Genomic DNA, 27,250 nt, shown 5'->3' with positions numbered 1-27,250 from the left:
AAAGCAAGTGTTTTTGGTATCTTAACCCCATCTTACTAAATTACTCTAATCTGGGAGAGTCATTTGGAACGCATTGAGATAAAATTTTAGCAGTGCTGGTGACCAATCATAAATAAAGGTTCACCATTTTAATGCTAATGGGATGCAAAAATCTTCTTTGTCTAACCACCTGTTCTGTATTTCTAAATTCATTGCATGGATCTTACATTTAGCATTCTCGTGTTGCCGAATGTTAAATGTTAATGTACGTTAAATGTTTTTTCCCCGAAAATAAGTTATATTAATATAGTGAAAATTAATTGCAATTATGTTTATAATTTGTAAATGTATTGAGGATTTTATTTTGGAAAATGGTAATTCAGCTAAATCTGTGAAAACCTTTATTTGAATTTATGTTAGTTTTAATACTGTTTGTATTTTATACTTTAAAATCAAATGTTATAAATATTGATGAAGTTGTTTAATTATAATGTACTGTAAATAGCGGAGCGCTCTAAATGCCTACTAAATTGTTACAAAGCATTGCATACATTATTTACAATCATATAGCTTCTGTATAATGAAAAAACATCTGTCTACTATTTGTTGTAGTTTAAATATTAATATTATTAATTAAAATTTCTTATTAACTATTTCTTGGAGCTTTATTTTTATAAACCTTAGGTTTTATTTTCTCATAATCTACGATTCATTTATAATTAATATTACTTTATATTACAAGTGGAGTCGCGGTTTAAAGATACAAATAATTAAAAAATTGATGATCTGACATCGAAGGGTACTTTCTAGATTAAGCATGTGGGTAATAAATAAACTTTTATAATATATAGGCTTTAAAAAATTACAATTATAGAGTTACTCTCAGTAATTGCTAGAATATGTGGAGCATAATATATTTAGTTTTTGGACTGAAATTAGTTTTTGGTATAAATAAAGAGCTTTGTGTTTAGAATGTTTCATGTAAAATATTTTAAATTACGGAATCTATTCCAGGTGGGTACTCATCCGACATTATACAACCGGGGAATGTTCCGTTATGGAGTGACACAGAGGAGACTGAGTATGATGTGGATGAGAGGATTGTGGGGGGTCAGGAAACAACTATAGAGGAATATCCGCACCAAGTGAACTTTTTATTCCAACGAGATAATGGTACTTACTTTTGCGGAGGATTCATCATTAGTGAATATTACATTCTGACAGCAGCCCACTGTGCACAAGGGTAATTATTCGAATTGGTTACGTTATTATTGATACTAAACAGTTTTAAGCTATGGCATTGTTATCCAAGAACATTAGAATCTCCGACCTAAAAAGCATTAGAGGCCTCTAATGAAATAAAAATACTTTTATATACAGTTAGTGTAAATTTCTGATTTTACATTATTTCCTCTCAAAGAAATTCAAATGATTTAGTTTGTGATGTTGGTCCATCAACAAAATTAGTGGCAAATTTGTTTCAGTATTGATCCTACCACAGTGATTCTGAGAGCTGGTAGCACATATCGGGGCAATGGCACTATTATACCGATAGACGAGATAGTCGCACACCCAGAATATAACGATTCACCCTTTGATAAGGATGTTGGCTATATACGAACTTCTAATCCAATACAGTTTACTGACGCCATGAAGCCCATTCCCCTCGTAAATGAATCTGAACCGTGCAGTAATAGAGTGAACGTCAGCGGATGGGGCAGACTGATGGTAGGTGTTACACCATTATTAGAAAAAAACTGTTTGTTAGAAATGTTAACATTAAATGCGTAAGTTATATTACGTCGTATAAAAATATAGTTTCATGAACAAAGTGTTCTTTTTAAATTACAATCGTACTTTTCAGGAAGGACAAAATCCCTTGCCTCTAAGACTGAGAGCGGTGAATGTGCCTGTTGTTGATTATTTTAGATGTAAGATGGCGTATCCCAGAATATTAACTCGCAACATGGTATGTGTTGGGAATTTCGTCTTAGGAGGTCAGGGTACTTGTCAGGTTTGGTCTTAATTTATTTTGCTTTATATTGTTTTAATTGCTATATATATTGTTGACTTGGAATGTAGATAAGTAGATTATTATTTTAGGGGGATTCAGGAGGCGCTGGGGTTGATAATGGGAGGGCTTGTGGTATAGTGTCATTTGCAAGAGGTTGTGCACGCCCTATGTCTCCGAATGTCTTCACAAATATAGCAGCTGGACCAGTTAGAAGATTTATCACAGATAATACAGGTGTATAATGACAGTATTGTAAATTGCAGATTCAAGTTTTTTTAAATGATTTAAGATTCTTTAATTAACAGAGAGTACACATATATTTTTACTTCGAGTCCAATGAAGTCATTACATCATTTAATTTGTTTGTCATTGAAATGGAAATTTATTTTAATGAAGCAAGATATTTCTTGGAACAGATATCATTTAATTTTTTTTTGCAATTCATGGACCATTTTGTTTTTAGGATGCTAACACAAAATAAAGCTTCTTTCTTTTTTAATTAGTACTTGTTGCAAAATTTTATTATTTCTTATGAAAATAGGCTACAATCATTGTCAGATTTGAGGTATAGCTATTTTAAAATAATAAAAATTTGAAAAGTTTCAATATTCTTTTTATTCACAACCAAATAGTATTTATAATACAATAAATTTTTTTTTAATATTTTTGGTCAATTGGTTATCACAACTTTGAAATAAGAAATCTTATAATTTATAGTAACATATAATAAAAGATTTGAGATAATATATCCGTGACAAGATAATTTACAATGAAATTTTACTTAAAAACCTTGAATATACCTAACAAGTATTAAATTATACATTTCAAAAATAACTAACTAGTATTAGTGTTTTGCGTATTTCCTGAAAAGCGTGTAATTTGCATGACTTGATAATAACATTGTTATACAGTAGGCATGTCAGACCTCTCTGTGCTCTAAGAATGAAATTTTATTTAGTCGAAACGGATACAGTTTAAAATTGAATGAATAATCAACGTCATCACGTATTCATTCTTTTATTATATAACTGCTTTTTTAAATTATAATATTAATAATAAAATTCATTTTAAACATAATATTAAAGATCGAGTTTAGCGAGGATTTCTTTAAGTGAAAAAAAAAAGAAAGGAATATGATAATTTTAAATTAACAGACAATGTAATTTTCCTAAGATAAATAAAAGTAATATCTTGAATCTAATGATACGAGATATTCATTGACCCATTAATTAGGTTCCACCTATTTATATTTACAAAATATATTACAATGTTGGATTTACTTTTTACGTCGTATGTTAAGTCAGTCATGTAGAAAGATGGGCTTGTCGACAAGGAAGATTGAATATAAGTGTTCATTACATGGATTTCTCAAAGATAAATGATAAATATACATAAATTCTACGGTTATACCTTTGTAAAAGGTATTTGGTATGTATTTTTTTTTTAATCCAAAAAACAGAATATCCAGCTTAATGTTTAAAATACAATGAGATGTATGAATAATTACAGATGGTTAGTTATAAACAGGGTTCGAAAACATAAAATAAAATTAAGTTTAAAGAATATATGTGTTAGATTTACTTTTGAACTAATTATTGGATTATAAAGAACACGTTTTTTTTATTGCTATCAATAAGATTCGATCTTCAAATGCGTTTCTTCATATAACCATATCAATAAAATGTTTAATGAAATTATATTAACATATTGTTCAGATTATAATCTTACTTAAATTTAAACCCTTGTATTTGATTTTATTTATACCGATACATTTTATTTTGGAGCTAATAAAGTGTTTTATAATGAACACAAACGGTAAAGTTTTTGCTTGAAATGACACTTGTACTAATATTGTCTAAGATATAAAATTTTTAGTTACACAGCCATTATTCTAAATATCACAAATTATCTATCATCGATTTTATAGAAAAAGTTACTCCTGATACCATAGCTACCATGGAAAATAATAAAATAAGACAATTCTTCCATAAAATCCAGTTGCAGGTCCCCATATCTTTGTCCCATCGAAAAACAGTTTCGACAATAGCAGGAAGTGATAAACCCATTACAGACAGACACACAGCTCCGACCAACTCCATGAAGAGTTCCAATCTCGGAATAGCACAGGCGAGACCCACTAAAAGGAAAAAAAAATAATGAATATTATATAGGATTAATATAAACAATTTAAGATCTGGTAGTAAAATAGTCTTATGTTAGAAGCCAAAAAAAGAGAAATTGTTAGTGGTAGAAGACAAAAAATAATATTAACTGACGGAGATTTTTTTCACATCTCAACTTGATCATCATTCCTTTAGAGTCATCCTAACGTCGAGTAAAATTTATAATATTAAAACACGAATGTAGTCGAAAAATAAAATGTTATCAAATAATTACCAGTCAATAGCGTTCCTCCGAGTCTCAGGCCTGCTATGGACCATCTGTGGCTCCGAGCGGGGATTTTCTCTTGCAGTCGTCTCCATACCACGTCGACGGGAACGTAGAATATTAATGCGTATGATAGCAGCATCACACACGCAACTAGGATCTTCGCTACTTGGGCTAGGCTGAAATAAAATAAAAATTCATATATGTATATTCTCGTATTTCATAACAATATAATTTTTTGTTCTATGCTTATGAAAACTTTAACGTATAAATAAGCCTTGCTTAAGTCAGGCGGAAGAGATCTTGTAGGTTTTTACAGGCTGATACAAGTATTTATATACTAATTGGTACTTTATATATTTTTGCTTACATTTCATCCTGGGGTAGATTTAAAGTGAGACTCCCTCTGACTTCTTCTCCGAAGTTCAGATATCCGGAAAACCCAACGAAGGTGTAAAGAGCCACAACCGCTGTCATAGCAATGTTTAATACACCAGGGCAACCAAGGAACTGTTGAGGCTTTGTCATTTCATTCTCTACTGGCATCACAACTCCGATTCCCTCCATGGCAAAAAGACTTGTGCTGAAATAAATACACTAATTAAATTTCCAACTTTAAACAATTTCCAATTTTTTTTTTTTGGATCTTTAGTAGAACATTATCACGTTTACAATTGTAAGATATACGCAATAGTAAGTGATGGGTATAGTCATTATATTCGCCTTGTATTGCGAATTTACTTATTATATCCCTTTAATTAGAAGGTTAATTAGATCCTCCATTAAGAGTATTTGTTATGAAGGAAGTTTAATAAGAAAGTTTCTTCCTGCTCTATCAAATGAAGGCAAATATAAAGTGTTGTATTAAATTTCCAATATAATATTGGCTTTAATTATCAAGATTGTTGACACTAATGATCTACGAAGTGAAATTTCACAGCTATCTGTACAAATAAATTTAAATATTTCAGAGAGGGTCCGGGCGTCTTTTAAGGTTTTGGTTAACGTTAAGCAATTGAATTATATATTTCTGTTTGGTTAATTACCAAATTTATAAAGAGAATTTTTTACTGAAACATTTCCCTTTTATAATAACGAAATCTTAGAATTTTTTATTTCAAATTGAAACACTTTGAAATTAAATAAAGTAAATATATTGAAAGGATTTAGGATGAAGATGAATTGATCGTAAGTAAAGAAATTTTTTAAAATAATATTTGTATCTACCTAGCAGCCTATTTTGTACATTTTTAGGAGTGCTATTTTGTACATTTTTTTTGTATATAACCAGACTAGGACAAATAATAGATGTTAGTGTCAAAACAAATTCTTAACTTTACTAATAACATTCTACAAAATTTCGTACCTTATAAAATTGGGCAATCCTGATACAGAGGTAGCTAGATTTCTTTCACTAAGTGGTGGTGGAGATCTTAAACAATAATATATTGATATGCAGATGGATGTAAGCCATACAAAGTTAGCCAGAGCCGAGAATGGAACTAGGTATTTTAATTTCGTTATCTGTGTCAATGGTATCAACACGACTAGTGTCAGAGCACAGAATGTTGACACAGACCATTTCGGACCTCCGTATTCGTCGGATACCTAGAAACAAAGACGTCACTTAAATATTTTCACTTACATTATATTCAGCCATGTTTATTTAAATATTTTTAACCTAATGTTTGATATCTGTTCACTGGTAATCAGGTAGTATTCGTATTCGAAATTAATATAAATAACATTCTGGTTTAAGCTTCCATAGAAATAATGTATATTAATTAATTCTGGTACAATTTTTTTTATCAAAATAATATATAAATACATTACTTGTTTAAAGGACTCCGCTATAACGACAATGTACACACAACATGCTCCTAAGTGTGTTACAGCAAGAGCCCAATCCGCCAACTCTCTGTAATATGTTGAATATTTAGAAAATTAGAGATTAAAGTCCAGTTTCATTGTAAGTATAGTAAAGAAGAAAAAAATTATTGTATCCCAATCAAATGATCATAAACGAGCTTATACAAAATTGTATTTCGATCAATTCAATTATTTTTGGGTAATTGACTATACATACACGTAAACACATGTAATTTTTGTTTTTATTCTATAAGTAGAATAAATTTGTTTTACGTTAACTATGTTTTAAATTGTAATTAGTCTGTTAATGTAGTCATACCAATTAAAAGCACGAAAATAAATGTAAATTCAAAACGGCATTTGTTTTTACACAAAAACATCAAAAGTAATTGAAGGTTTGTTAACCAAATGAAAAGTTTTATTCAATACATTTGCAATATTGTATTTACCTGGCAAAGGGTGCATATTTTCTGATTGGTTTTGGGCCAGTCTGAAACACTAGATCACATGTCTCCGCATATCCTAAGCAAGGCCTCTTGATTTCAACGCATAAAGCTTGTGAAGTTTTCACCTTAAAAAAAAAAAAATTAAAAAAGGTTTTATATTATAATCACTTGGTTAAGTAATACTTTTTTAAATGTTTGATACTCATTTGTTGAAAATATTCATACCTTAATTATAAAATTATTTTCGTTATATATGTAAATATACATACATTGAGAAATTAAATAATTATATACTGAAATAAAAGGAATAACTTTTCTGGAGGTTTTAATGGAACACGTAACAACCTGTCTTTGTTACCGAATTACTACATGATATACGCTGGCAGGAATAAAATATACAAAAACTTAATGTATTTATCGTTTATTATTTTTAAAGGAAAATGACAAAGGAAAGAAGGAAAGGAAAGTTTTAAAATAGATTTTAATTTAACTTAAGATTTATCTTTATTTAAATGAAGCTTTGAAACATTCAATCACGTTTTTGGATACAAAAAACTTTTTTGGGATAATTATTCAATTAAAACTACCAGGTGGATCTTGCAAAAGTAATAATTGCTTTTTTTAAAACAAAGTGTTTTTTCTGTTTTGTAATATTATGGTATTTTATGATTATTTAAGAAATAACAACGATCACGGTTAGTATTTTTTATAAAATGTATATTGATAGTTATAAAACATTAATTAAAATTTTTTAATTAAATAATATTTTTATTTATTATGCCTTGATAGCAATTTTGTTCGTATTTCGTCGTCCTGATAGAGCTATCCTCAAATACTTCAAACTATTTAGCTTCAAGAGCTGTTACGAAATTTGTCTTGAATTATTCTTAGTTCTTCGAATGTTTAATTGCTTGTTTGCTGAGATTTTCTTTACGGAGACGAAATAAATTTAGAGGAGAGATTAAAATATTTGTATTTAAACTTCTCTGTTCGTAAAGTTTTTAAAAATTATAAATATAAATTAGACTAATTGCAGAAATAGTATTATATTTTTTTAATAATTGTCATTTCATTTAATTTACATGCAATAAAGATTTAAAAAATCATAACTGTTGCAGTATTAACTTTTGCTATCTGGGTGCAAAACAATGATATTTTGATAACTAAACAGTGAGTTATTAAAATTTAGTTTACAATATAAAACATTATAAGTATAAAAATGAAAGTAATGTTCAATATATTTTGTACGTCTGTCTATTTGTGAGGTGTATTCCGCAGTATGAGATTGGTATTGCAGTCATAACAAAGAGAGTATTGCGGTTTGAGCGGCGGTGAAAGTATGATTCGTTAAGATTGCGTAATGGCGTCACCCAGTTTCGTTATTGACACATTGATGATATAGGAATCATTGTCAGTTTAAGGTTAAGTGTTTTGCATCGTAATGAACCAGGCTATATCTGCATACATCGATAGGACTTGCATTAGTTGTAAAAAACCTTTCTCAATAATGTTTTTCATATTCCGTTGATGATAAAAAAAATAATCTTATACAATTTCTAAATACATCATATTCATGAAAGATTTATGTCATTAAATTTATATTATCTTAATGAAAATGTCATAGAAAACCAAAGACGAATATTTTTCTCAATATTTCACCGCTTTTAATTAAAATCTATGTATTTTGCGTCTCACAAAGCGTCAAAGCATCTCAAATCTTCTTTATACGTCGTATTCTTTGGAATATTTAATTTGGAATCTTTATTGTAAAAGAAAAAATATGTAAATATTTTAATATTCAACCATGATGTGGAGGATCCGTTTAGTTCAAACTTATAAATATATCGTGAACGCGTTAACTTCTATAGTTTTTATACCAATGTATACTTACCAATACATGTATAACGTGAGCACAGACGAAGCCTATGGCCATAGTTCCGATAACACCAACGAGTAGACCAGCATTTTTGAAGGCGAGAGGCATAGCCAGTACACCAGAGCCTAATGAGGCTTTTAGTAAATGCGCTAATGCACCGAAACTCCTAGAAATAAAAAATTACATGTTTTATTTCTACAATCAAGTCTCGCCGAAATAGAATATGCAAAATATCTGTTGTTTTTTAAGAACTCTAGTAATATTTTTTTTGTTGTCTTTTGCCTTTCTTGCAATATAGCTATTATATTTAGAAAGGATTATTTATATTAAGTTTTTGGGATTTTGGTATATCAAGAAATAATCAATAGTTATCCACTCACGATGTGTTTGACTCTAACGGTCTGTGGGCAGCTGGTACATAAGGATCAAGATCTTCTCTGGAACCATTATAGGCAAGTTCGATTCTGGAAAGAAAACAATATATACGTGATTCAATTCAATTGTTATTTAAATCCAATTAAATTTCCATAAAGATTGTAATTTAAATGAATTAATATAATTATGAAATATTTTATACACAATTATTTTAATTTCAGATGATGAAAGAAATAATATTATTGCACAATGTAAACAATTGCGTTTCATTTTAATAGATATTAAGCAACAAAGTAAATCATAATCTTTACAGACTTTTTTTATATTAAGAAGTAATTATAATATATTATTATGTAAAAAATTCTCTCATACCCATTGTCATTTAAGAAAGTTTAAATATATATATATATTTAAAGGAATGCGTCAAGTGTTTGGTCGAATATTATATAATTCCTACTTGTCACATTCATTATATTTTGTTTAAGATTTGTTGATATAGAATTATTAAAAAAAATAAAGATCAGAAAATGTTCTAGACCAGTAATATATATGATGAGTAAACAAATTGAGAAGGTAAAAAGAAATTCTTATCATGTTAAAGCCTCCGTGAATATACAGCGATGTATTTTATCCGTTTTTATCATTTGTTTTATTTATGATAAGATTTATTTTGAGGACTGTACTTAATGTTTACGTGTTTAATACTATTCTGTGTAAATATGTTGTAAAATAACAATTGCGGCAACAGTTATAACGTGTTAAGATAACGAGCTAGTTTTAACTAGTTCTAACGCATTCCCTTGGGTCCGTTTTAGTAGATCCTGATGTATTTTGAAAATAATAAATTGCGTTATAAGATACCAAGGTACCAAGTACCAGTACTAAGCAGGAAACTAAGGTACCAAAAGGTAATCTAATATGATTATGTACTAATTTATAATTTTGGTATCATGACAAATCATTTTGAAAGGTTAACAGGTACCAAGAATTTTTACTCTCTATATCTTTGATTACCCTCCACGGGTTTCGGTTTTGTTTATAGTTTACACAAATCATTATAGTGAGCCTAATTTATTATGAATATACTTCATTATGATAAAAATGGTAACGTTTCTTATGGCAGAAGATTACGTTTAAATTAGTGTTACAATTATTTTTTTAAAAATTAAAGTATTTGCCCTATAAATATTTTACAAAAAAAATGGGTGCGATTGTCTTAATATTCGCAAAGCCTTGTTTCATTAATTCCTATGCCTGGATGGCTTAAAAGACATGCTTCGTCGAAAGTTATAAGTGATGTAATTGCATTTAAGCTTCAGGGACGATGGTGAAGTTGTTCAAATTACATTACAATATTTTGGGTGGAGAAATCGTCAAAGGAAAATTTCCACCAAGTGTCCTCGGCGTATCAGATTAAATGGAATGTTACTTCGCAATAGTCGTTCAATTTTGTTGTTGAGTGGGAGGAATGTTACAATTATTATATTTTTAAATTATATCTTGTTTTGGAAAACGGAAAACATTATCCAAAAACTAATTTAAACAATTCTTTGTAAAACTTTGTCATTGTATCCGAAGATATTTAACTAAAACTTCACAATAATAGCTCCACTGATAATATTTTATTGTAAAAAAAAAAATACAATTGCTTATTGCAAGTTGATTTCGTGAAACATTTGGAATAATTAATGTTATTTAATTATAAAGAGTCTCTTATCAGAACCTGTTTTATTATTTAATTGACCATTAAATAGATCACGTGCAATTCACTTATAAACCTATAAATTTTGACCAAAAATTAGAATGAAAGTGCATAAATTCACAACACGTGAAATTAAAACATAATTATACATAAATAGTTTAGTTCCCCATTATTGCTGTGAATGGGAAAAATGCCGTCAAAGGTCAAAAGAAATGTCGTACCAAAATGTCGATGAATATACTGAAGGTATTTATCTAAAATAACTTTGAATGTTTCTTCGCTATCTCAAACAATGCTGTGTGTTATCTTAAGTTAATGACGAATGTCACATTAGCGTTGCTGGTATTAATATTTTTCTTTTAGTAAGATCGTGAATCCCAGACTTCTTTGTTTTACGCATCCCGAATTCATTAAACAAAGATAAAGAATAAAGTAAATGCTACAGTTATACTCGTACTTTGGGACAATCAAAGAGGAACTTTCTCAGTGCGTTTTTATATAATATTATACAATGTCAGTACTATCAGGTCTAAATTTAAGAGCTTTATAAAAATTAATTTTAAGATCACTGACACCAGTCGAAATATAAACAACCTTTGGAAATGCATCATGCTAGAGAAGCACTCCAATGCTGTGGAACGTAGCGAACTCATGAATACTATGACGATAACAATTTTTACTACTTTTAGGATGGTTACGTCTCAGAAACGGTGGCTCGTAATAAAAAAGGGATTGATATTCTTTATATATAATTTTATGGTGAACAATTCGTTTGCTCCACTTTAATGATAAAACACATGGTTTTGTTGAAAAAAAAGTAATTTGTTTAACCTTTGACCTTCATTAAATAAAATTACACACAAGGATGTTGCTGAACTTAAACATATATATAATTGGTTGCGATGTACCGAACCATCATTATATATATGATTAATTTCGTTGCCTGGAATTATCGTATTTAACTTTCTGTACCTGAATAAAATTTATACAATTTCATCCTCTAGAAAACATCAAATACACCCACGTTTCTGTATACATATGTTCAAACCGTTTTATGATCTATTTTATAAGTTTTCTGTAACTCAAAAAAGATGAATAGTGTATCTTTTATTTTATCATATTTTACTAAAGTCTGATATAATTCTGATATATTTTCAAATGAAATATGGAGGTACTTCAGATTTTTTTTATTTTTCTATCACTTTAAATGGTATGTAAGGATATTATTTTTTAATAATAAGATTCCTAGTTTAATTATAAATTTAAAAGGTTTATCATTTGTTCTTAGTCAGCATCAGCATTGGGTATTATTTTATCTAAAAATGTTATCACTTAATGATAAAGTATAATTACCTGCTTCTTTCTTATTAAAAACAACAAAGTATTTTTGTAGTATCATTAAGAGTAAATAAGAAAAATATCATACAAGTCGTTTATAATAGATAGTGTTACATAAGTGGGTTTTTCAAATGTTCATTGTAATTAAGATTATGCAAATATATTGTTACGTTCGATTGTTGTTTTACGAAACAGCGTCATTATATTTCGGTGTTACCTTCAAGCCATTCCACAGTCACGAATATGAGCTACAAAATACAGTACTTTGTGACTATTATACACTATTGGTATAGTTAAATGAAGTTAAGCAACAATTTAATTCTGGAACCTAATATACATTATTTATTATAACAGATAATTTGTACTTGAAATGGTCATAATAGATTCCTTAGCCGGAATCTGGTAGCGTTCTATACCATGACCATGTTAAGAGAACAAATAAGACAACACATAGAGAATAAAGATAATAATGAGTACTAAAGACAAAAGATTTTTTATTAGTATTTAGTAATAAAAAGTAAGGACACACTCGTCAAATAGCTTGGTCGTCGAGAGCGATGTCCTCGCTTCCGCACGTCCCTCGCGAGAGGGCATCGAGGTTTGTATACCGAGCTTTACTTCTAGCATGCCCCCTTAAAATGTACGTATCCTGGGGGCCCTTCAGACCCCTTTCTTAAAGGGCCAGGTTCAGCACTGGCCCACTTTCCCGGTGACGCCGTCAAAGCCGCATTGCTAACAGCAATGTACATTACAAAAAAATTGTCACCTTTAAATAAACTTGTGAACATATCACAAATCAAAAGCCAAGGGCAACGATTAATAGGGTATTGTCTATTGTTGCCTTAACAAGTACTCATTATTCTTTTTATATGGGATTGACTTAATGATGAGTACAGTTTATAAAGACAAGCTAATTAGTCGAAACAAATTTGGATTTTACAATTGTACAAAATTAGTTTCATTCATTTAATATATTTTTATTCGTCTATAAATAAGAGGTTTTATTATAGAGACCAGCGTCTCGGGACTTTAGGGACTGAAAGTTATTAGATAGGATATGTTGGTTATCTTTTCCATTAGGATAATTAATCGAAAATCATCTTTATTTTGGTTTTTCGGTTTTGAGCATTCTTCATAAATTTTTTTTGTGTCAATATTCGGTAAATATACATAAATGTTAACGAGAGATGTAACGACCCAACATTAAATTTAAATTTATATAAAAATTTTATTATAAATATTATTTTGTAAAATATATCTTAAATCGTTTGTACGTAATAAAGAAAAGTAATAAAGAATACAATTTAATTACGTGAAGAGTTTTTAAATTAATATTAATATTTTCTTTTCCTAAGTTATTGAGCTACGTTATTGTTAATCCGGGCTATAGTTGTTTTATTTTTATGATAATAAAATTGTAAAATAAATTTTTATTGAAACGATAAATGTAATGGTAACAGTTTCGCCAATATGAAAGGAAAAATCGACCTCTATCTTCACAATCGATATTCTATCGTAAAAAATCATATTAAATTTTGCTTTATTATATTATGGCAAATAATAAATAATAAATATTCATATAAAAATGCCTTTTATGAACTTCGAAGAATAAAGCTTCGCTTCGATGACGCAAAAAAATCTTTTATGAAGGGTTTAATATTTGTTATTACTAAAAAAAAAATCCAGAAAGAGAGAGAGACTGAAAGATGTTAAACATAACACAATTAAATATAACATTACATTGATATGTTTCATTCTTGGCAATGTTGTCCGAACGTTCGTTAATTCCCATCCTACTTTGATGAGTACTATGCCGAAGAAAGGAAAATAATATATATAAATATTTTACTGTTGGTAAAACATGATTTCTGAAAGGTCCAAAGTCCAAGGGAGAAATGAAAAATAAATTACTTAGTTAAATCATGTAAGACTATTGTCAAAATACTTTTTTAACTTTAAATATTCAGTCCTTTGTTAAGGCAATATCTATAGGTTTGCATTACTTCATTCACACAAAATAGATAACTCGTTTTATCCTAGTATTATGATTGATATTCGGATAACTAAAAGTAAGCGTTTCTCATGACAGCAGATACATAATCATATGTAATAAATATGCATAGGCATATTTGAATAATGCTTTATACATTAGATGAGAAAACATTTCCCAGGAGTACATGGAAGGGGGTTGAATATAGGTCGTTGCCGAAAACAAACCTTAATGATAATGTTTTCTGAATATTTGAGGTTGCATTTTGTTTACTTAAAATTCCTTGAAAATATAAGTTTCACGCAAACTACCAAATTTATATCAGCTCTACCTCACTATCACTTCATCCTAAGTCTGGAGAAGTTTTGGGTTGTGATTGAAAGAAACAATTATGTATAGATAGAATTTAAGGCCAAGTTTTAATGAAACAGTAAAGAAATAACTTAAAATATTTACGAAAGAGGGATGTATAAAGTGTTAGGACTGAAAATAAATAGAAGTTAAGTAACCTGTGCAAAACAAATCTTAACAAATTGTAATAATTCTTATCTTTAAGGCATTTCGTAGTTTTCCTCAATTTCTCTAGCATATAGCTTTATAGTGTACTGAAAAGGACTGTATTGTGTTATACATTTTGTTAAAATAAAAAGTAACGATCGTATCGTTTACAATTCAGATCAAGCCGGTATCAGAAAATACTTTAAAGCTTTCATCTTAGAAAATGTCTAAGATATTAATCTTACGAAAAGGCATTGAATTCTGAACGGTTTCAGTTCCAAATTGAAATGAAAAAATGAACCCGGAAAATTATTATGTTCCACCTCGAAAATACGTACAGGAAATCAATAACAATTTACTTACTTTGAGCTGTACGTATCCATTACTGGGCGAACACCCGGAGTCTGATGTTTCTCTTGTTTTTCCATCTTGGCTTAATACTGTCTGTTTATGTTAAAACCTTTTTATTTTCATGTGCGATCCATAGCCCCTGATAAATCTAGAACAAACAAAGTTAGTTTAGCAATATTTTTAATATAATAGTTTTTGATTATACAACTTCGAAACTTCAAAATATATTTGGGTACCATTAATCTATCTACGTAAAATTTTTCTAATAGTGATGTTTCATATTTTTTTTCTTTAACAATAAACAAGAAACAGATAAAAAAATAAATGAAGTCAAATATGAAAACAAGATTAATTACAATGTTAATATATTCGCAAAGAAAATAAGCATTTAGTTACGAGACAGGTGCTAAACGGAATGCCAGAATTTCTTGCTTTCTTGGTATGATAATTTTCGTCATTTACTCGTTCATGACAAATTTGTTCTGTTAACTATGTAAATGGTATTTCCTTTCCAATTAATTTTACATTAAAGTTTCACTTTATAATTTGTTAATGTATAATTTTAAAACTTTAGGTATTCGTTTAGACGGTAAAAAATGAAACTAAGGTTAGGTGCTTGACACGATTCGGAATAAATTTTTAATTTAGAATAAATTAGTACACAGTGAATAATGTATATAACACGTTTTAATTTTCTATCTTTTATAAATAATGAAAGTGCTTGATTCTAATTACAATTCAGTGACTTAGGAGTTTAAAGATAATGTTACCAATTGAATTATTCGTTGTTTCAAGAAGAGTATTACGAAATATATGACTTAATATTTAATTTCATTTGTATTTAATGAATCATGGACTAAGTAATATTTATTTAAATACATAGTTTGTTAAACATTAACTGTGCCAGCAAGATCAAAGTACTATCTCGTTAAAATTTGTTCTTGAGACGGCTATTATGGAGGCAATTGATTTGATTGTAAAGCTATATTAAATCTTTGTTTATTGTTTTACAAGTACTAAGACTGGATTGGATTGTCTATTAATACTAATCGATTGTTTTATAGTAACCTTTTATGTAGGAATCATAAATAGCTGTTAATATTTTTTTTTTATTACTCTACATTTTTATCATATAAAATAGATATTTTTTTAATATTCATTATATATAATTAAAGTATCACAAAGAGTTTGTGATGTTAGAATGTCATTATTTGTAAAACTGTAATATCTGGTAGTCCTACAATGTAAAATAATTATATATTTTACCTAAGCTAAATCTTAACTAAGGTACCTTTTTAAATCTACTTCATTCTGTTGTATTTTTAGTATTCTAATATTTATAAGATTTGGTGTATTTTAATAAAACTGACTTATTTTATTTAAAAGCCAAATTTCCAGTTAAGTATAATTTCGTCCGTTCTTACAGGTAGTAGAATGTCTTGTCTTAGCTGGCATCGCTACACTATACGCAGAGTTAACAATTTTCATTCACGTTTGTGAACCACACCACATGCATACTATCAACGTAGTTAATTGAATGAGAAATAGGATACGGTTCGTATGAATGTCTACTTGGACTAATGCAAACTTGGACTAAACAAAAAGACTATTTCCACAATAACGAATAGCCGTACTTTCAAGCACTATCAGCTCTTACATCATTTGTAAGGTAAGCCGTATCAACCGTCGTCCTATCAAATGTATCCAGATGTTAACATAAACATTAAATAAATGATAAGGATTGTTTGAAAGAGATTCCTTAACTCAAAGGTATGAAATAAAATTAACTAATGGAAAATTAATCACAGTGACCCGTTTCATAAAGATACCAATTAAAGTCGTATTCTCTAAATCTCGAAGCATTTAAGATAAGCCTCATAATTTACGATCAGCCTGATAACATTTTATTATTTTCAATCAATTAAAAATTTCTTTCAACATAAATAATTTAAACAATGGACCATAATTTAAGGATATTTCAGTCAAGACGGTGGTTATTAAACATATGATTGTTTATTTTTACATGTATTAAGTCATTTTATTAAAACCACAAGAGTAATGTATAATGTTATGTGTAATCATGAACTGTCATTGCGATAGAAGTTTGAATTTATAATCACAAAGAGTATTCTAAGAGACACGAATGCTTATATTTCCTTATTTAGTCATCATTTGTTTTTATTTTTTGTAAATAAAGTATAGCCGTTTAGAATTAAAAAACTCTATATTAAAAATAAGTGGTGAGAATCAATTACATCAACATACATATTTTTTATACAAACTAATTTGATGAATTGTGTTAATCGTAAAATAAAGCAATATAAAGGTTTTCGAACGTAATATAATTTGCTTGTAATTAATCCTCTTGAGATTATGAAGTTGGATTTATTATATTTTTACTCTTTAGTTTATTTGTATCATAAAGATACGAGGTGTTTGAACAGATTTAATGCATTTATAGTGAACTAATAAAGAGTTTGGTCAAAATAGAGTATATTTTACAGCATTGCGGATAAAACAAGCCTTATTTTGGACGATTATATCTCAATTTTTTCTTAAATTTTTATGTGTTAAATATGAGAAACAAGATTCTTTGATTTCATTTAAATTTTATATTTAATATTGAAATGGTTTGTTATTTTAAGGTTAATGAATACTGGAAGTAATCGTGAATATAAATGGCAAGGATACAAAATAAGACATGAAATATTGTTGTAACCTTGCACACGATCATTATTGTCATAATTATTAATGTATGTTAGTTGATTGTTATTGGTTTTAAACATGTGGAGTGTTTCAGGTATTCATAAAACATTATAATCTAAATTTATTAGGTTATAAAGGACTACTGAATGGTGATACGCATCGCTAGTAAACTTTTTCCCTTAAATCCTTTTTTTCAATTAGGGGAATGAAAATTGTAAAATCAATATAGTCGGTTCTTGATGGGACTGTTATAAATAATGTGATGTCTATGAATGTTTATAAAGTAGACGATTATAATTTAGCTGACCCCTATGTAGTAACTGTTCATTTGTTAGTCTAAATGACTGGTAAACTCTTAAATAATATAGGACAAAATTTTACACATAAAACTGACTGAAATAATAAAGAAAATCAAATACTTATATATTTAATAATGTTGCCGAACTAGAAATAATGAAGGGACATAAACATGTTTTTAAAATGAGGATATTGTTTCAGAAGTAATTTAAAGTAAAAATACTTTCCGTTTAAGCCTTGAATTACGAGATAATGAGAATGTTTATGTTACTTATAGATAAAAGACGTAAAATAATTGTAAAATTGAATATTGAAAACATTAATATTAATATTCATCGCGGCTCAGTGGAGCGATTGGATGCGAATTTTGTTTAAAAGATTGTCATGTAAATGAAGGAGGCGAAACAAATTCTTTTCTTCAAAGATTTTCGCGTGTACACATTTAAATTAAACTAAATTTTTTGGCTACTAAGTGTTTTTTTATATAATTTTATATCCTACATAATCCCGACGTTTCGGTTCCTTAACAGCAAACCTGATCACGGAAAGACGAGATCAAAATAACAACACACGTGTAGGATCCGAAATACTAAGTGTCATATTTATTTAATTCGTTATTTGTATAATTTTTTAAATATAAAATGGTTTTACAAATAGTGAATGAATATGGACGTGTAATAATCATGTTGATAACTCACCGATGCAACACGACACAATTATCAGACTTTATCAACGACTTAGATCACCTGTAGCTACACATCAAATACATTTCGACCTGCTCGTAATCCTTGCACACTTCTCAACACAATACAAATATATACAGCTTGTATTTTATCTAGTATTGTCTTTTATGAATAATAATATTTATGAGAAATATTAACTCGTTTGAAAGAATTATTTTTTTTACTTACACATTAATTACTCATGTAACTGACTTTTTTCTGTTGTCTGATTTTAATTTGAATGACAGTATTTTGAGTCCAAAAACTAGCTAGTCTTTGAGCTCGGAGCTCTCCACATGATATCTGAGTGATTTCTATGAGAGAACATTACTGATGTGCTTATTTAAAACAGGGGATTATGAACTAGCCAATGTTATTTTCCTTATTTCCATGGATTCGGTTTTGTTAGCTCGTGTGTAGCTATCTAGCTCTGGTCTTTGGTCTGGACAAAGGACAAGTTGCAGAGAAGCAGATAAGAGATTGTAATTCACAGTCATTAGTGACCCGCACTATATGATGGATAGTTCTTTTGGTTTAGTTTTGTCTATCACTACAATATGTTTCTAATTTTGCGAGACCTGATTGGAAACTTGCATAAAATTTTGAGATCTGAGTAATAACGGTTTTCAGAAACATTAAAGTAAAAAATTCTTAAGATTAAAATAGAGCTCCATCCTTATAATATATTACGATAAGATATCTTAAAAGGCATGTTAAGATATATATATATATATATATAAGACATTATTTATAAATTTTTATAGATTGGTTTGTTGTATCTGGAGAGCCTCATGTCTACAATTGTTCTGTTCCACTCAAACAATATGTATGTAAGTACTGAAAGAGTGGTATAAATATGTGAATGTATTGACATCAGTCACCAAAACTAAAGCTACTTATTATCATAGCTCCAGCTTCAGAAGACCGTGATTTAGATTTGGAAGGCAAGTTATTACATTGTTATAAACAGGGATACTTTCAAGTAAAACACCTGAGGTGAGGGCATGGTTATCAAATTGTTTTAGGTGCCATTCATATGCTGACATGAGGAGATGATGATGAGGTGCACACTTCATTTTGCATAAACTGAAATATCTAATACCAACCCTACATGGTCATTAGCAGTAATTTCCAGTCGTAGTTTGATAAAAACCTGGGTGTCTCATCACATGTAAGGGACATGATGTGTTCTCTTAAGGGATATCTCACCCAATCGAAGGAAAGGAGTGTCAGTGTTATATTTGAAGCAGAAATAATAATTAAAGGGAAAAGAAGTACTCAGTTAGTTCTACTATCAGCAAGATATTTAACTAGAAAAAGGTGTTTTATATAATTTTGGATTTCATTTTCCTTCAAGAAGTATCATTGAGACTATTGCAGATTGTTCATGTTCACGGCCTTTAAAGCTGGACATTAATTATAAATATTGGTTCTATCACCTTCGTTATTAAATAATTTATATCAAGAATATGTGGCAATTGAATAATATTACGAGTTTTATTTTGTACTTTACCTGGAAAATTACTAATTGTTTGAATTTAGTGAAGGATTTAAAATTTACTAAACTCTAGAATGCTGTCAAGAACGCCGATTCTTCAAAATCATTTGGGTTCTCTTAGTGTGTTCTTTATGTATGAGATCTCGTTACCGATATATGGACCAGCTATAAATGAGCCCCTTTCCTGAGAGCAGAAGCTGTCTTAAAATCCTGTTACTAATATTATATGTGTAATATAATCTTCAAGACGTTGATGTACTTTACCACAACATAGTACGTATCGTTATTTTTCCACGTACGTGTCTAAGTGTATTGATAAATTTTTCATGTTGTCTTTAAAACCTATTATTTCAGAAGTAGTATTCAGTTACAAGCTATCTGATCTTTTAAATCCGGCAAAACATGTAAGATATAATCTAGCAAATTTTCAGAAATAAAATTTCGCATAATTTTAAATATTTATATACGAGTCCTCGTTTTGAGTTTCGTTTTTATTTATTATAATAAAACGCCAACGGTAGTATCAATTCGAGTACACTTAAACGGTAAAATATATTATTAAGTTATTATTATTTTTAACCAAGAGTTCTATAATTTTATCATGCCAGTTGTCAGTGAAAATGTTTTCTCAGATTAAAATTTAAACTTCTGTAACCTACAAATTATTTTATATATTAATTGTATTCTGACTCTTTACATTGTTAAACGTGATTGTTGCATATTAAAATGAACAATCGAAAATACATTTTCAGTTAAGTATAATCAATTTAATGGCCTTCGAAATTTGTTTTGGTATCTACAATAATTAAAAAACGTTTATCCATCTACTTTTAATTGTCGAGTTTTATATAGAGATTAAATTTAACATCACATTAAATTTATAAATTTTCGTATGTAAAAACTTCTACAATAAATCTTTTAATGTTTTGAATTTTATATTATTAAATATATATAAGGCTTGTATTATTTTCACATTTTAAATAGGTACTACTCGATAACGGTAATCAAAATGAGCATGTTAAACTTTATAAAAAATGTATCTTTATATAGCTTTGAAATTGATAATGTAATAAAAATGACTCTAGTATTTTGACAGAATTAAACTTCATTCAATCAATTTTAATGCGTTTTTAAAGGAAATGGTTATTATATAATTGGTTTTATATAGAATATGACATAGAGAAATAATATTTTGAATATAGATAAAATCCTTAGGTTGTAGGTAAAAAAAATGGCGTCTCAATTATAAATATAAAAAAATAATATTGAAAAGAAATTGATTGCAATTTACGAACTAGCAACATCCCCAAACAATACTCAGAGCATCTTCACAAAAGTAATCATTTTGAGGAACATGATGTAAAAATAAAAAAGATAAATTATTTAAATGTCTACAGGTTATTGATTTTATGATTAGTAGAATACTTAGTCAATACTTTTTTATTAATTGTTTTTGAAAGCACTCTTTTTGTTGTCACTTGTGACGGTTCTTATAAAAGAAAAACGACTGTATGAGCACAAAAATACTGACAGATTGATAAATCATTTTCGCATTATTATACCTTTTGTTCGTATTAAGTTTAATTAAATTTATTTACGTTTACTGCGCAAATGTTATTAGTAAAATTAATCAATAGTCTATCACTAGCCCTTTGACTTATTAAATGCCCCACCTAAAGGCTTGTTCAACACTTTCTATTAATGAGAATCAGAAACTAATTGAATTATACATTTGCCCTTTAGGATCGCGCAGAAAATATTAGTCATGAACTTTACAGAAAGGTTTATTACAACAATATATTATTATAAAGTCTGTTATTAACGTTACATAATAGAATAAATTAAGGAAAATGTTTGGAATGACAAATTTCTTCTCCGATCAAGAAAGGATTCGTGTGTCTTCGATTTTGCTGGACATATTAAGGATTATATGGGATTATCGGTTAGGAAATAATATCGATAGATGCCAAAATTTATGAAGAATTTGGTCTAAGTGTGTGAATATTCTTACATTGTCATGAAGGTACGGAATAAATATTAATAAAACTGTTTTTTAAATGAAAAGAACGTATTGTTTATGTAGCTATAACATCCGGAATCTCTGGCAAAACTTATAACAAATAATATATTCCCTTAACAAAGGACAATGAACATTTTTACTTTAAAACAATACTCAACAAGTAACGGATTACATAAAACCTTTAGAGGTTTTAAATTAAAAAAGTTTATACAATATTTAAAAATAAAAGATTTTGCTTATAAATCTGTAAGTAATTTTCTACTTTTATGTAATAATAAACTTTTGTAAACTTTTGTATTTAAAAAGTTAACGATATCAATAGACCATGTTTTAAATGATCTCGTATTTAGTTAGGAGTGGAATCACACATTTTTTAATGTCGTATACTTTTTATACAAAGATTTCTATAAAAACTAACCTCAGGTTATATTATAATTTTATGTGTCGTTATAAATTACGTCAAAGTAAGATATTTACTAAGGATATCCATGTTTATACGCAATTTATCTATATAATATTAATTGATAATTTTCACATGACTCATAATTTTTTTTACATGTAGGTACGTCTTCGAAAGTACTAGCGCAATTAATTTAATGAACACATTTGAATTTTAGCTCAGTAAGAGACCTGTGGTGTTCACGTACTGTCTCCTTACGCATTGGTCTCAACGTTGCTAAGTTAGAAAATAAATAAAAAACTTTTTAATATCTTCGATTTGATTATTATGATTTGAAATTGATGTTGTAACTTTTGAGTACAGTTTCTTTATGATAATTTATTTGTTATAAGTTTATTTCTGTAATGCTTATATATGTCTAATGATTCGTTGTTGTCAGTTAATATGTTACGTGGACGTATGAGAAATCGGTGTAGGGGAATCCTTGAGCCGGTTGGAATGAGTCAAATGTCATATAAATAAAAATTTGTACACAGAACATAACGAATTGTTAGGATATTGCAATAATTGATATTCAATTCGTTTATATTACACCATTATAAAACCGTATTGACATTAGAATTTTATAGAATGCGAGGTTATATTACATTTTTTATCATTGGCATTGATATTTATAAGGTACTTTGCAGCAAAAGAGGCCGAGGTTGCTAGATAAAATTTATAAGAGGAGTTATTAAAAAATGAAATAAAGTCTATTAATCAAAACATGAGTATGTTTTATGTAAACAGTCTTTTTTGTTTTTATAAAATTATTGTATTTATGAATATTCGAATATAATAAAATGTCAGTTTAAGAATAATAAGCACATATATCACTAAACTACTTATACACGATAATGTAAAATGTTCTAGAAAGCGTTCAATATGAGAGACCTTGTATGAAACACGACGCTGCAAGCTATTTTTCATTTTATAATTATCAGGTACGCTTTGTTATATATATATACTTTAAAAACAAAAATAATTCTACATCATTCAATACTTGTGAGTAATAAATATTAATTCAGATAATTTTATGACATCAAAACTTTTTGCGATTATTTACGTGAAGTATCTTTTATACCATAACAATATTATATATGTGTGAGGGAAAAAAATATATACCACTTTAATGAAAAAGGTATTTAAAATAAATGTAAATAATTTACTTTAAAAGTAAGGTAAATGATTCTTAACGGTTTAAAGACATTGAGCGATTCAAATCGGAAAAGATTCTTAAATGAAGTTTACTTTTAAATATATTGAGTTTCTCGTCTCATGATGCCTCATCACGATTAAGTCATCACAGTCAGTGTCCTGACATGAACTGTGGAAGGATTTTCACTCCAACTTCGGTTCTAATTCGATATTGCTTTTCTTTCTTTGTTCTATTAAGAACGCTGGCTAATTAAGTAGTAGGTATAAATTAAAAATATTATGTTGAATCTTTATAACATACAACATGAAAAGTCACAGTATTCATATTGTGAATATGCAATAGACATATGAGTATGAGTTTCGCGTAAAATTCAAAAAAAAAATCAGGACATTAAAAACTGGACTCTTACGTCCAAATACATTTTATTCATTTCTAATTATGGAAATTGTATTAACAAATACGTTACTTTAATGTCCATTTATCCATAACCAATTAGTAAATGTGTGGTTTTTTATTGTAATATACGTGTATTTGCTTAATTGGTTCCCAGAGATATAACTTTGTTGTTCTCCTTTGAATTAAGTCCGGCTCATCCTCTTATTGTAATTATTTATAGAGAAATCTTAAAAGTTATCATAAGTACGCTAAAGTAATATTAAATAATTTCTGACTCGTAAATTTTATATTTAAAGGTGCTTGTTTTCGTTATTTATTGTTAAAAATCAATAACATTCCTTGAAAATAAAAGTTACGATGTGTTAAAGTTGTATAATTTTCTGTACATGCACTTACAATTTTCTATTAGTAGTATGTAGATTCTTTATTATGTAGATTCGAATCGAAAGATATATTAAATACGATAAGTTAAGAACGTGACGAAAGTTTGAAAGTTAATATAACAAAAGTAGTATTTATCTTTAATATGTCCTTTGTACAAAAAGCAACCTGGATAAAATCGCTCACAAGTCATCTTTTGTAGTTTGCTGTCTCCTTCTGTGACATTTCTGCATTTATATTACTTAAGTTGTCACACAATACAATATACAGATGGTGTTATAATGCTGCAAATAAAAATGAGCCAAACAATAATGATCTGAGAGGAAAAAGGGTATACTTTCAAAGCAAAAAAAATTTCATAAATAGGTATGCAACTCGTCTTTACTTATAGATAGCCCTACAATGAGTCGTACGTCTATTTAGGTGTATTATATTTTTTTTATTATTCATAACTGATGTCCTGGTCGTTAAAATTAAAATATTGTTTTAAAATACTGGCGACTCATCGCATGACACGTGCAACTCGTGTTATCGTGAACACGATTATTACAAAACAAATCTCCAAGTGCAATAGACAATAACATATCTATATGGATGATGGGTTAAATTAAATAAATATTCAAATATATGCTAATTATTTCACAAAATTGTTTTCCTTCCGAAGACAATTTCGGGAAAAGCAAAAAAATCCTTGTCCTCGTAATAATTTAGTTTGTAACTAGTGTCTTAAAGACGACAGCGACCTCTACCACATGTGGTCCAAGGCAAACTGCGAGCAGGAAAGTTTGCTAGCCTCGGAATTGACTCTCGATACAAAATAAAATGTAAGGAAAGGTCATAGTCTTATTAAAGTAACAAAATAAGATGACCAATCATCCATGTGATGCGGAGAGTAATTTAGGTAAATTTTTCAAATAAATACAGCAAACGCGATGGCTTACCTTGTCTTTTGTGTTATCGTTCACTTTAAAATTAAAAAGTGTTGTAAAATAATTCAATATTATAATGAATATTAGTATGGATACTAAAATTTAATTATAAAATATCTTTTATAAATCCTTTAAAAAGCGTGTGCTAATGTTATAAAAAATAAATAAAACCATAAAATTTATTTTTTATATTCTGCGACAAGCGGATTGAATAAATTTTATTTGTCCAATACTTGCTACTTGGTTTTGTTTTCAATCCTTAGGAGGATTTATAATAAATTTTGTTATTTTATAAAAGAAGTTCGTTGAAATAGTGATATATTTTTTTAATAGCAAAACAAATAAGCACTTAAACCTCTAGCATTACAAACAAACAAGTAAGCACCCCCAAACTTTCTTACCTTAGTATTAGTGGGTAAACGTGGGTAACGCGTCAGTAGTTTTGGTAAATCAAAATTCTAGGAACACGTAACGGAAGTGTCATTGTCTTATAAAAATACCCTTGGGGTTTTAATCTTATTTTTCCTTTGTTGTCTTTTCTTATACGAAAACATTACATCATGAAACAATGGATAATAATATTTTCGTCTTCATAATCCAGAAAATAAAAGAATAACTGTATTCAAACGCTTTGTAGCGTACTCTATGAATGTCTCACGTTAATATTTCAACAATAACACATTCTTTTCATATCGTCGCTATTATTTAATACAAGGAATTAAATTACTTAAGACTCACTAAATAAATTGGTGTGAAGAAGCCTTTTATTATAAATAATAGAACATACATATGTACTTCCGCCTTTCAATTTCACATCGTATTTGGTCGAAATCTTAGTGTCATCAAGTGAGTAATCGTTCGTGGATATTGAGATTTGGGATACATAAATTACATGAGATCTTAAATATTTTCTAATCAGATATATCCAGGGCACGACGTACCGCTCTATTCGTGACATCCTTGTATAATAGGTGCATATAATTAAATTGCTAATCGTCGGAACCGTGTTATGCAAGTTTAGATTTTATATTTATGAATTTATAAAATGTTTATTTATGTTTTATTAGTTATACGGCTGAGGATAAAATAAGTCCCAAACCCAATTCGTTCTTTGGTTGAGAAAAAAAGCATCAAGTCACATGTTGACAAGTGGATGTACCTTAACGCAGAGATCTACATGCATACATTTAGCCAGAGACTATGCTTGGGTTGCATTATTACTTACTACGATCCTGCAAAGTGTGTTAGATTGAGTAATAGATTTCTTAATTAATCTGATTACAATAACTGGTTAGGGTTGTGTTGCATAAAAATTTAGGAGCAAAAATTTATTCTAATAAATTAATTTAAATTTTTTTGGCTTCTAAATTTGAATTTACATTAACGTTGAAATTATATTATTTTTAATTAGTTGGTTCGTACGTTTTATAGTTTGTTGTATATTAAATTAGTGCGATTAAAGGACATTTTAATAGATTAGTTTAAATTTTAATTATAAATTAGGTCAATGTATGAAATATACTTCCATTTAACTGAAAACACAAAAATATAATTATAAAGTGATATAAAGTATTATAATTGCTTTGACTAAAGAACTCTAAAAATATTAGAATAGCAAGATAGTATGATTAAAATTTAAATGAAAAAAAAATAAACATTTAAATTATTTATAAAACATAATAAAACAAAACAAAAATAACAAAAGTAAAAACTCACGTGTCTTAAATATTTTTATTAAGTCACCGAAATCAAAACTTCCCACAAAAACAAAACGGATCTCGTTTTATTGTTTTGTTTCGCGATAACTTAGAACGGAACGCGTGATCTCCGCAAGTCGTATTCTTAAAGTGAAATGACAACTTCGGTCCGATGCAATC

General features: G+C 28.4%; 2 protein-coding genes across 4 annotated transcripts; one reads left to right on the top strand and one right to left on the bottom strand.

The window, feature by feature from the left end:
• The first annotated feature begins 469 nt into the window (after positions 1–469).
• LOC116766424 (trypsin 3A1-like) lies at positions 470–2,599 on the top strand. The gene is made up of 5 exons (XM_061522909.1): positions 470–476; positions 994–1,222; positions 1,464–1,707; positions 1,844–1,993; positions 2,083–2,599. The coding sequence occupies exons 1-5, from the start codon at positions 470–472 to the stop codon at positions 2,233–2,235; spliced, it is 783 nt and encodes a 260-aa protein (XP_061378893.1). The 3' UTR covers positions 2,236–2,599.
• On the bottom strand, positions 2,585–27,250 carry LOC116766345 (proton-coupled amino acid transporter-like protein CG1139). 3 transcript variants are annotated; one of them, XM_061522934.1, is made up of 10 exons: positions 27,090–27,250; positions 14,839–14,974; positions 8,953–9,036; positions 8,588–8,738; positions 6,700–6,821; positions 6,215–6,299; positions 5,748–5,989; positions 4,752–4,964; positions 4,391–4,560; positions 2,585–4,130 (listed from the first exon to the last, which is right to left on the bottom strand). In XM_061522934.1, the coding sequence occupies exons 2-10, from the start codon at positions 14,901–14,903 to the stop codon at positions 3,892–3,894; spliced, it is 1,371 nt and encodes a 456-aa protein (XP_061378918.1). In that variant the 5' UTR covers positions 14,904–14,974; positions 27,090–27,250; the 3' UTR covers positions 2,585–3,891. The 3 variants fall into 3 exon arrangements, with proteins under 3 accessions (XP_061378918.1, XP_061378921.1, XP_061378919.1); XM_061522937.1 differs by lacking the exon at positions 27,090–27,250 and adding an exon at positions 25,775–25,887; XM_061522935.1 differs by lacking the exon at positions 27,090–27,250 and adding an exon at positions 18,528–18,636.

Source organism: Danaus plexippus, chromosome 15, assembly GCF_018135715.1.
Source record: "Danaus plexippus chromosome 15, MEX_DaPlex, whole genome shotgun sequence".
NCBI lineage: Eukaryota > Metazoa > Arthropoda > Insecta > Lepidoptera > Nymphalidae > Danaus > Danaus plexippus.
This window is presented reverse-complemented; position numbering and strand designations above follow the sequence as displayed.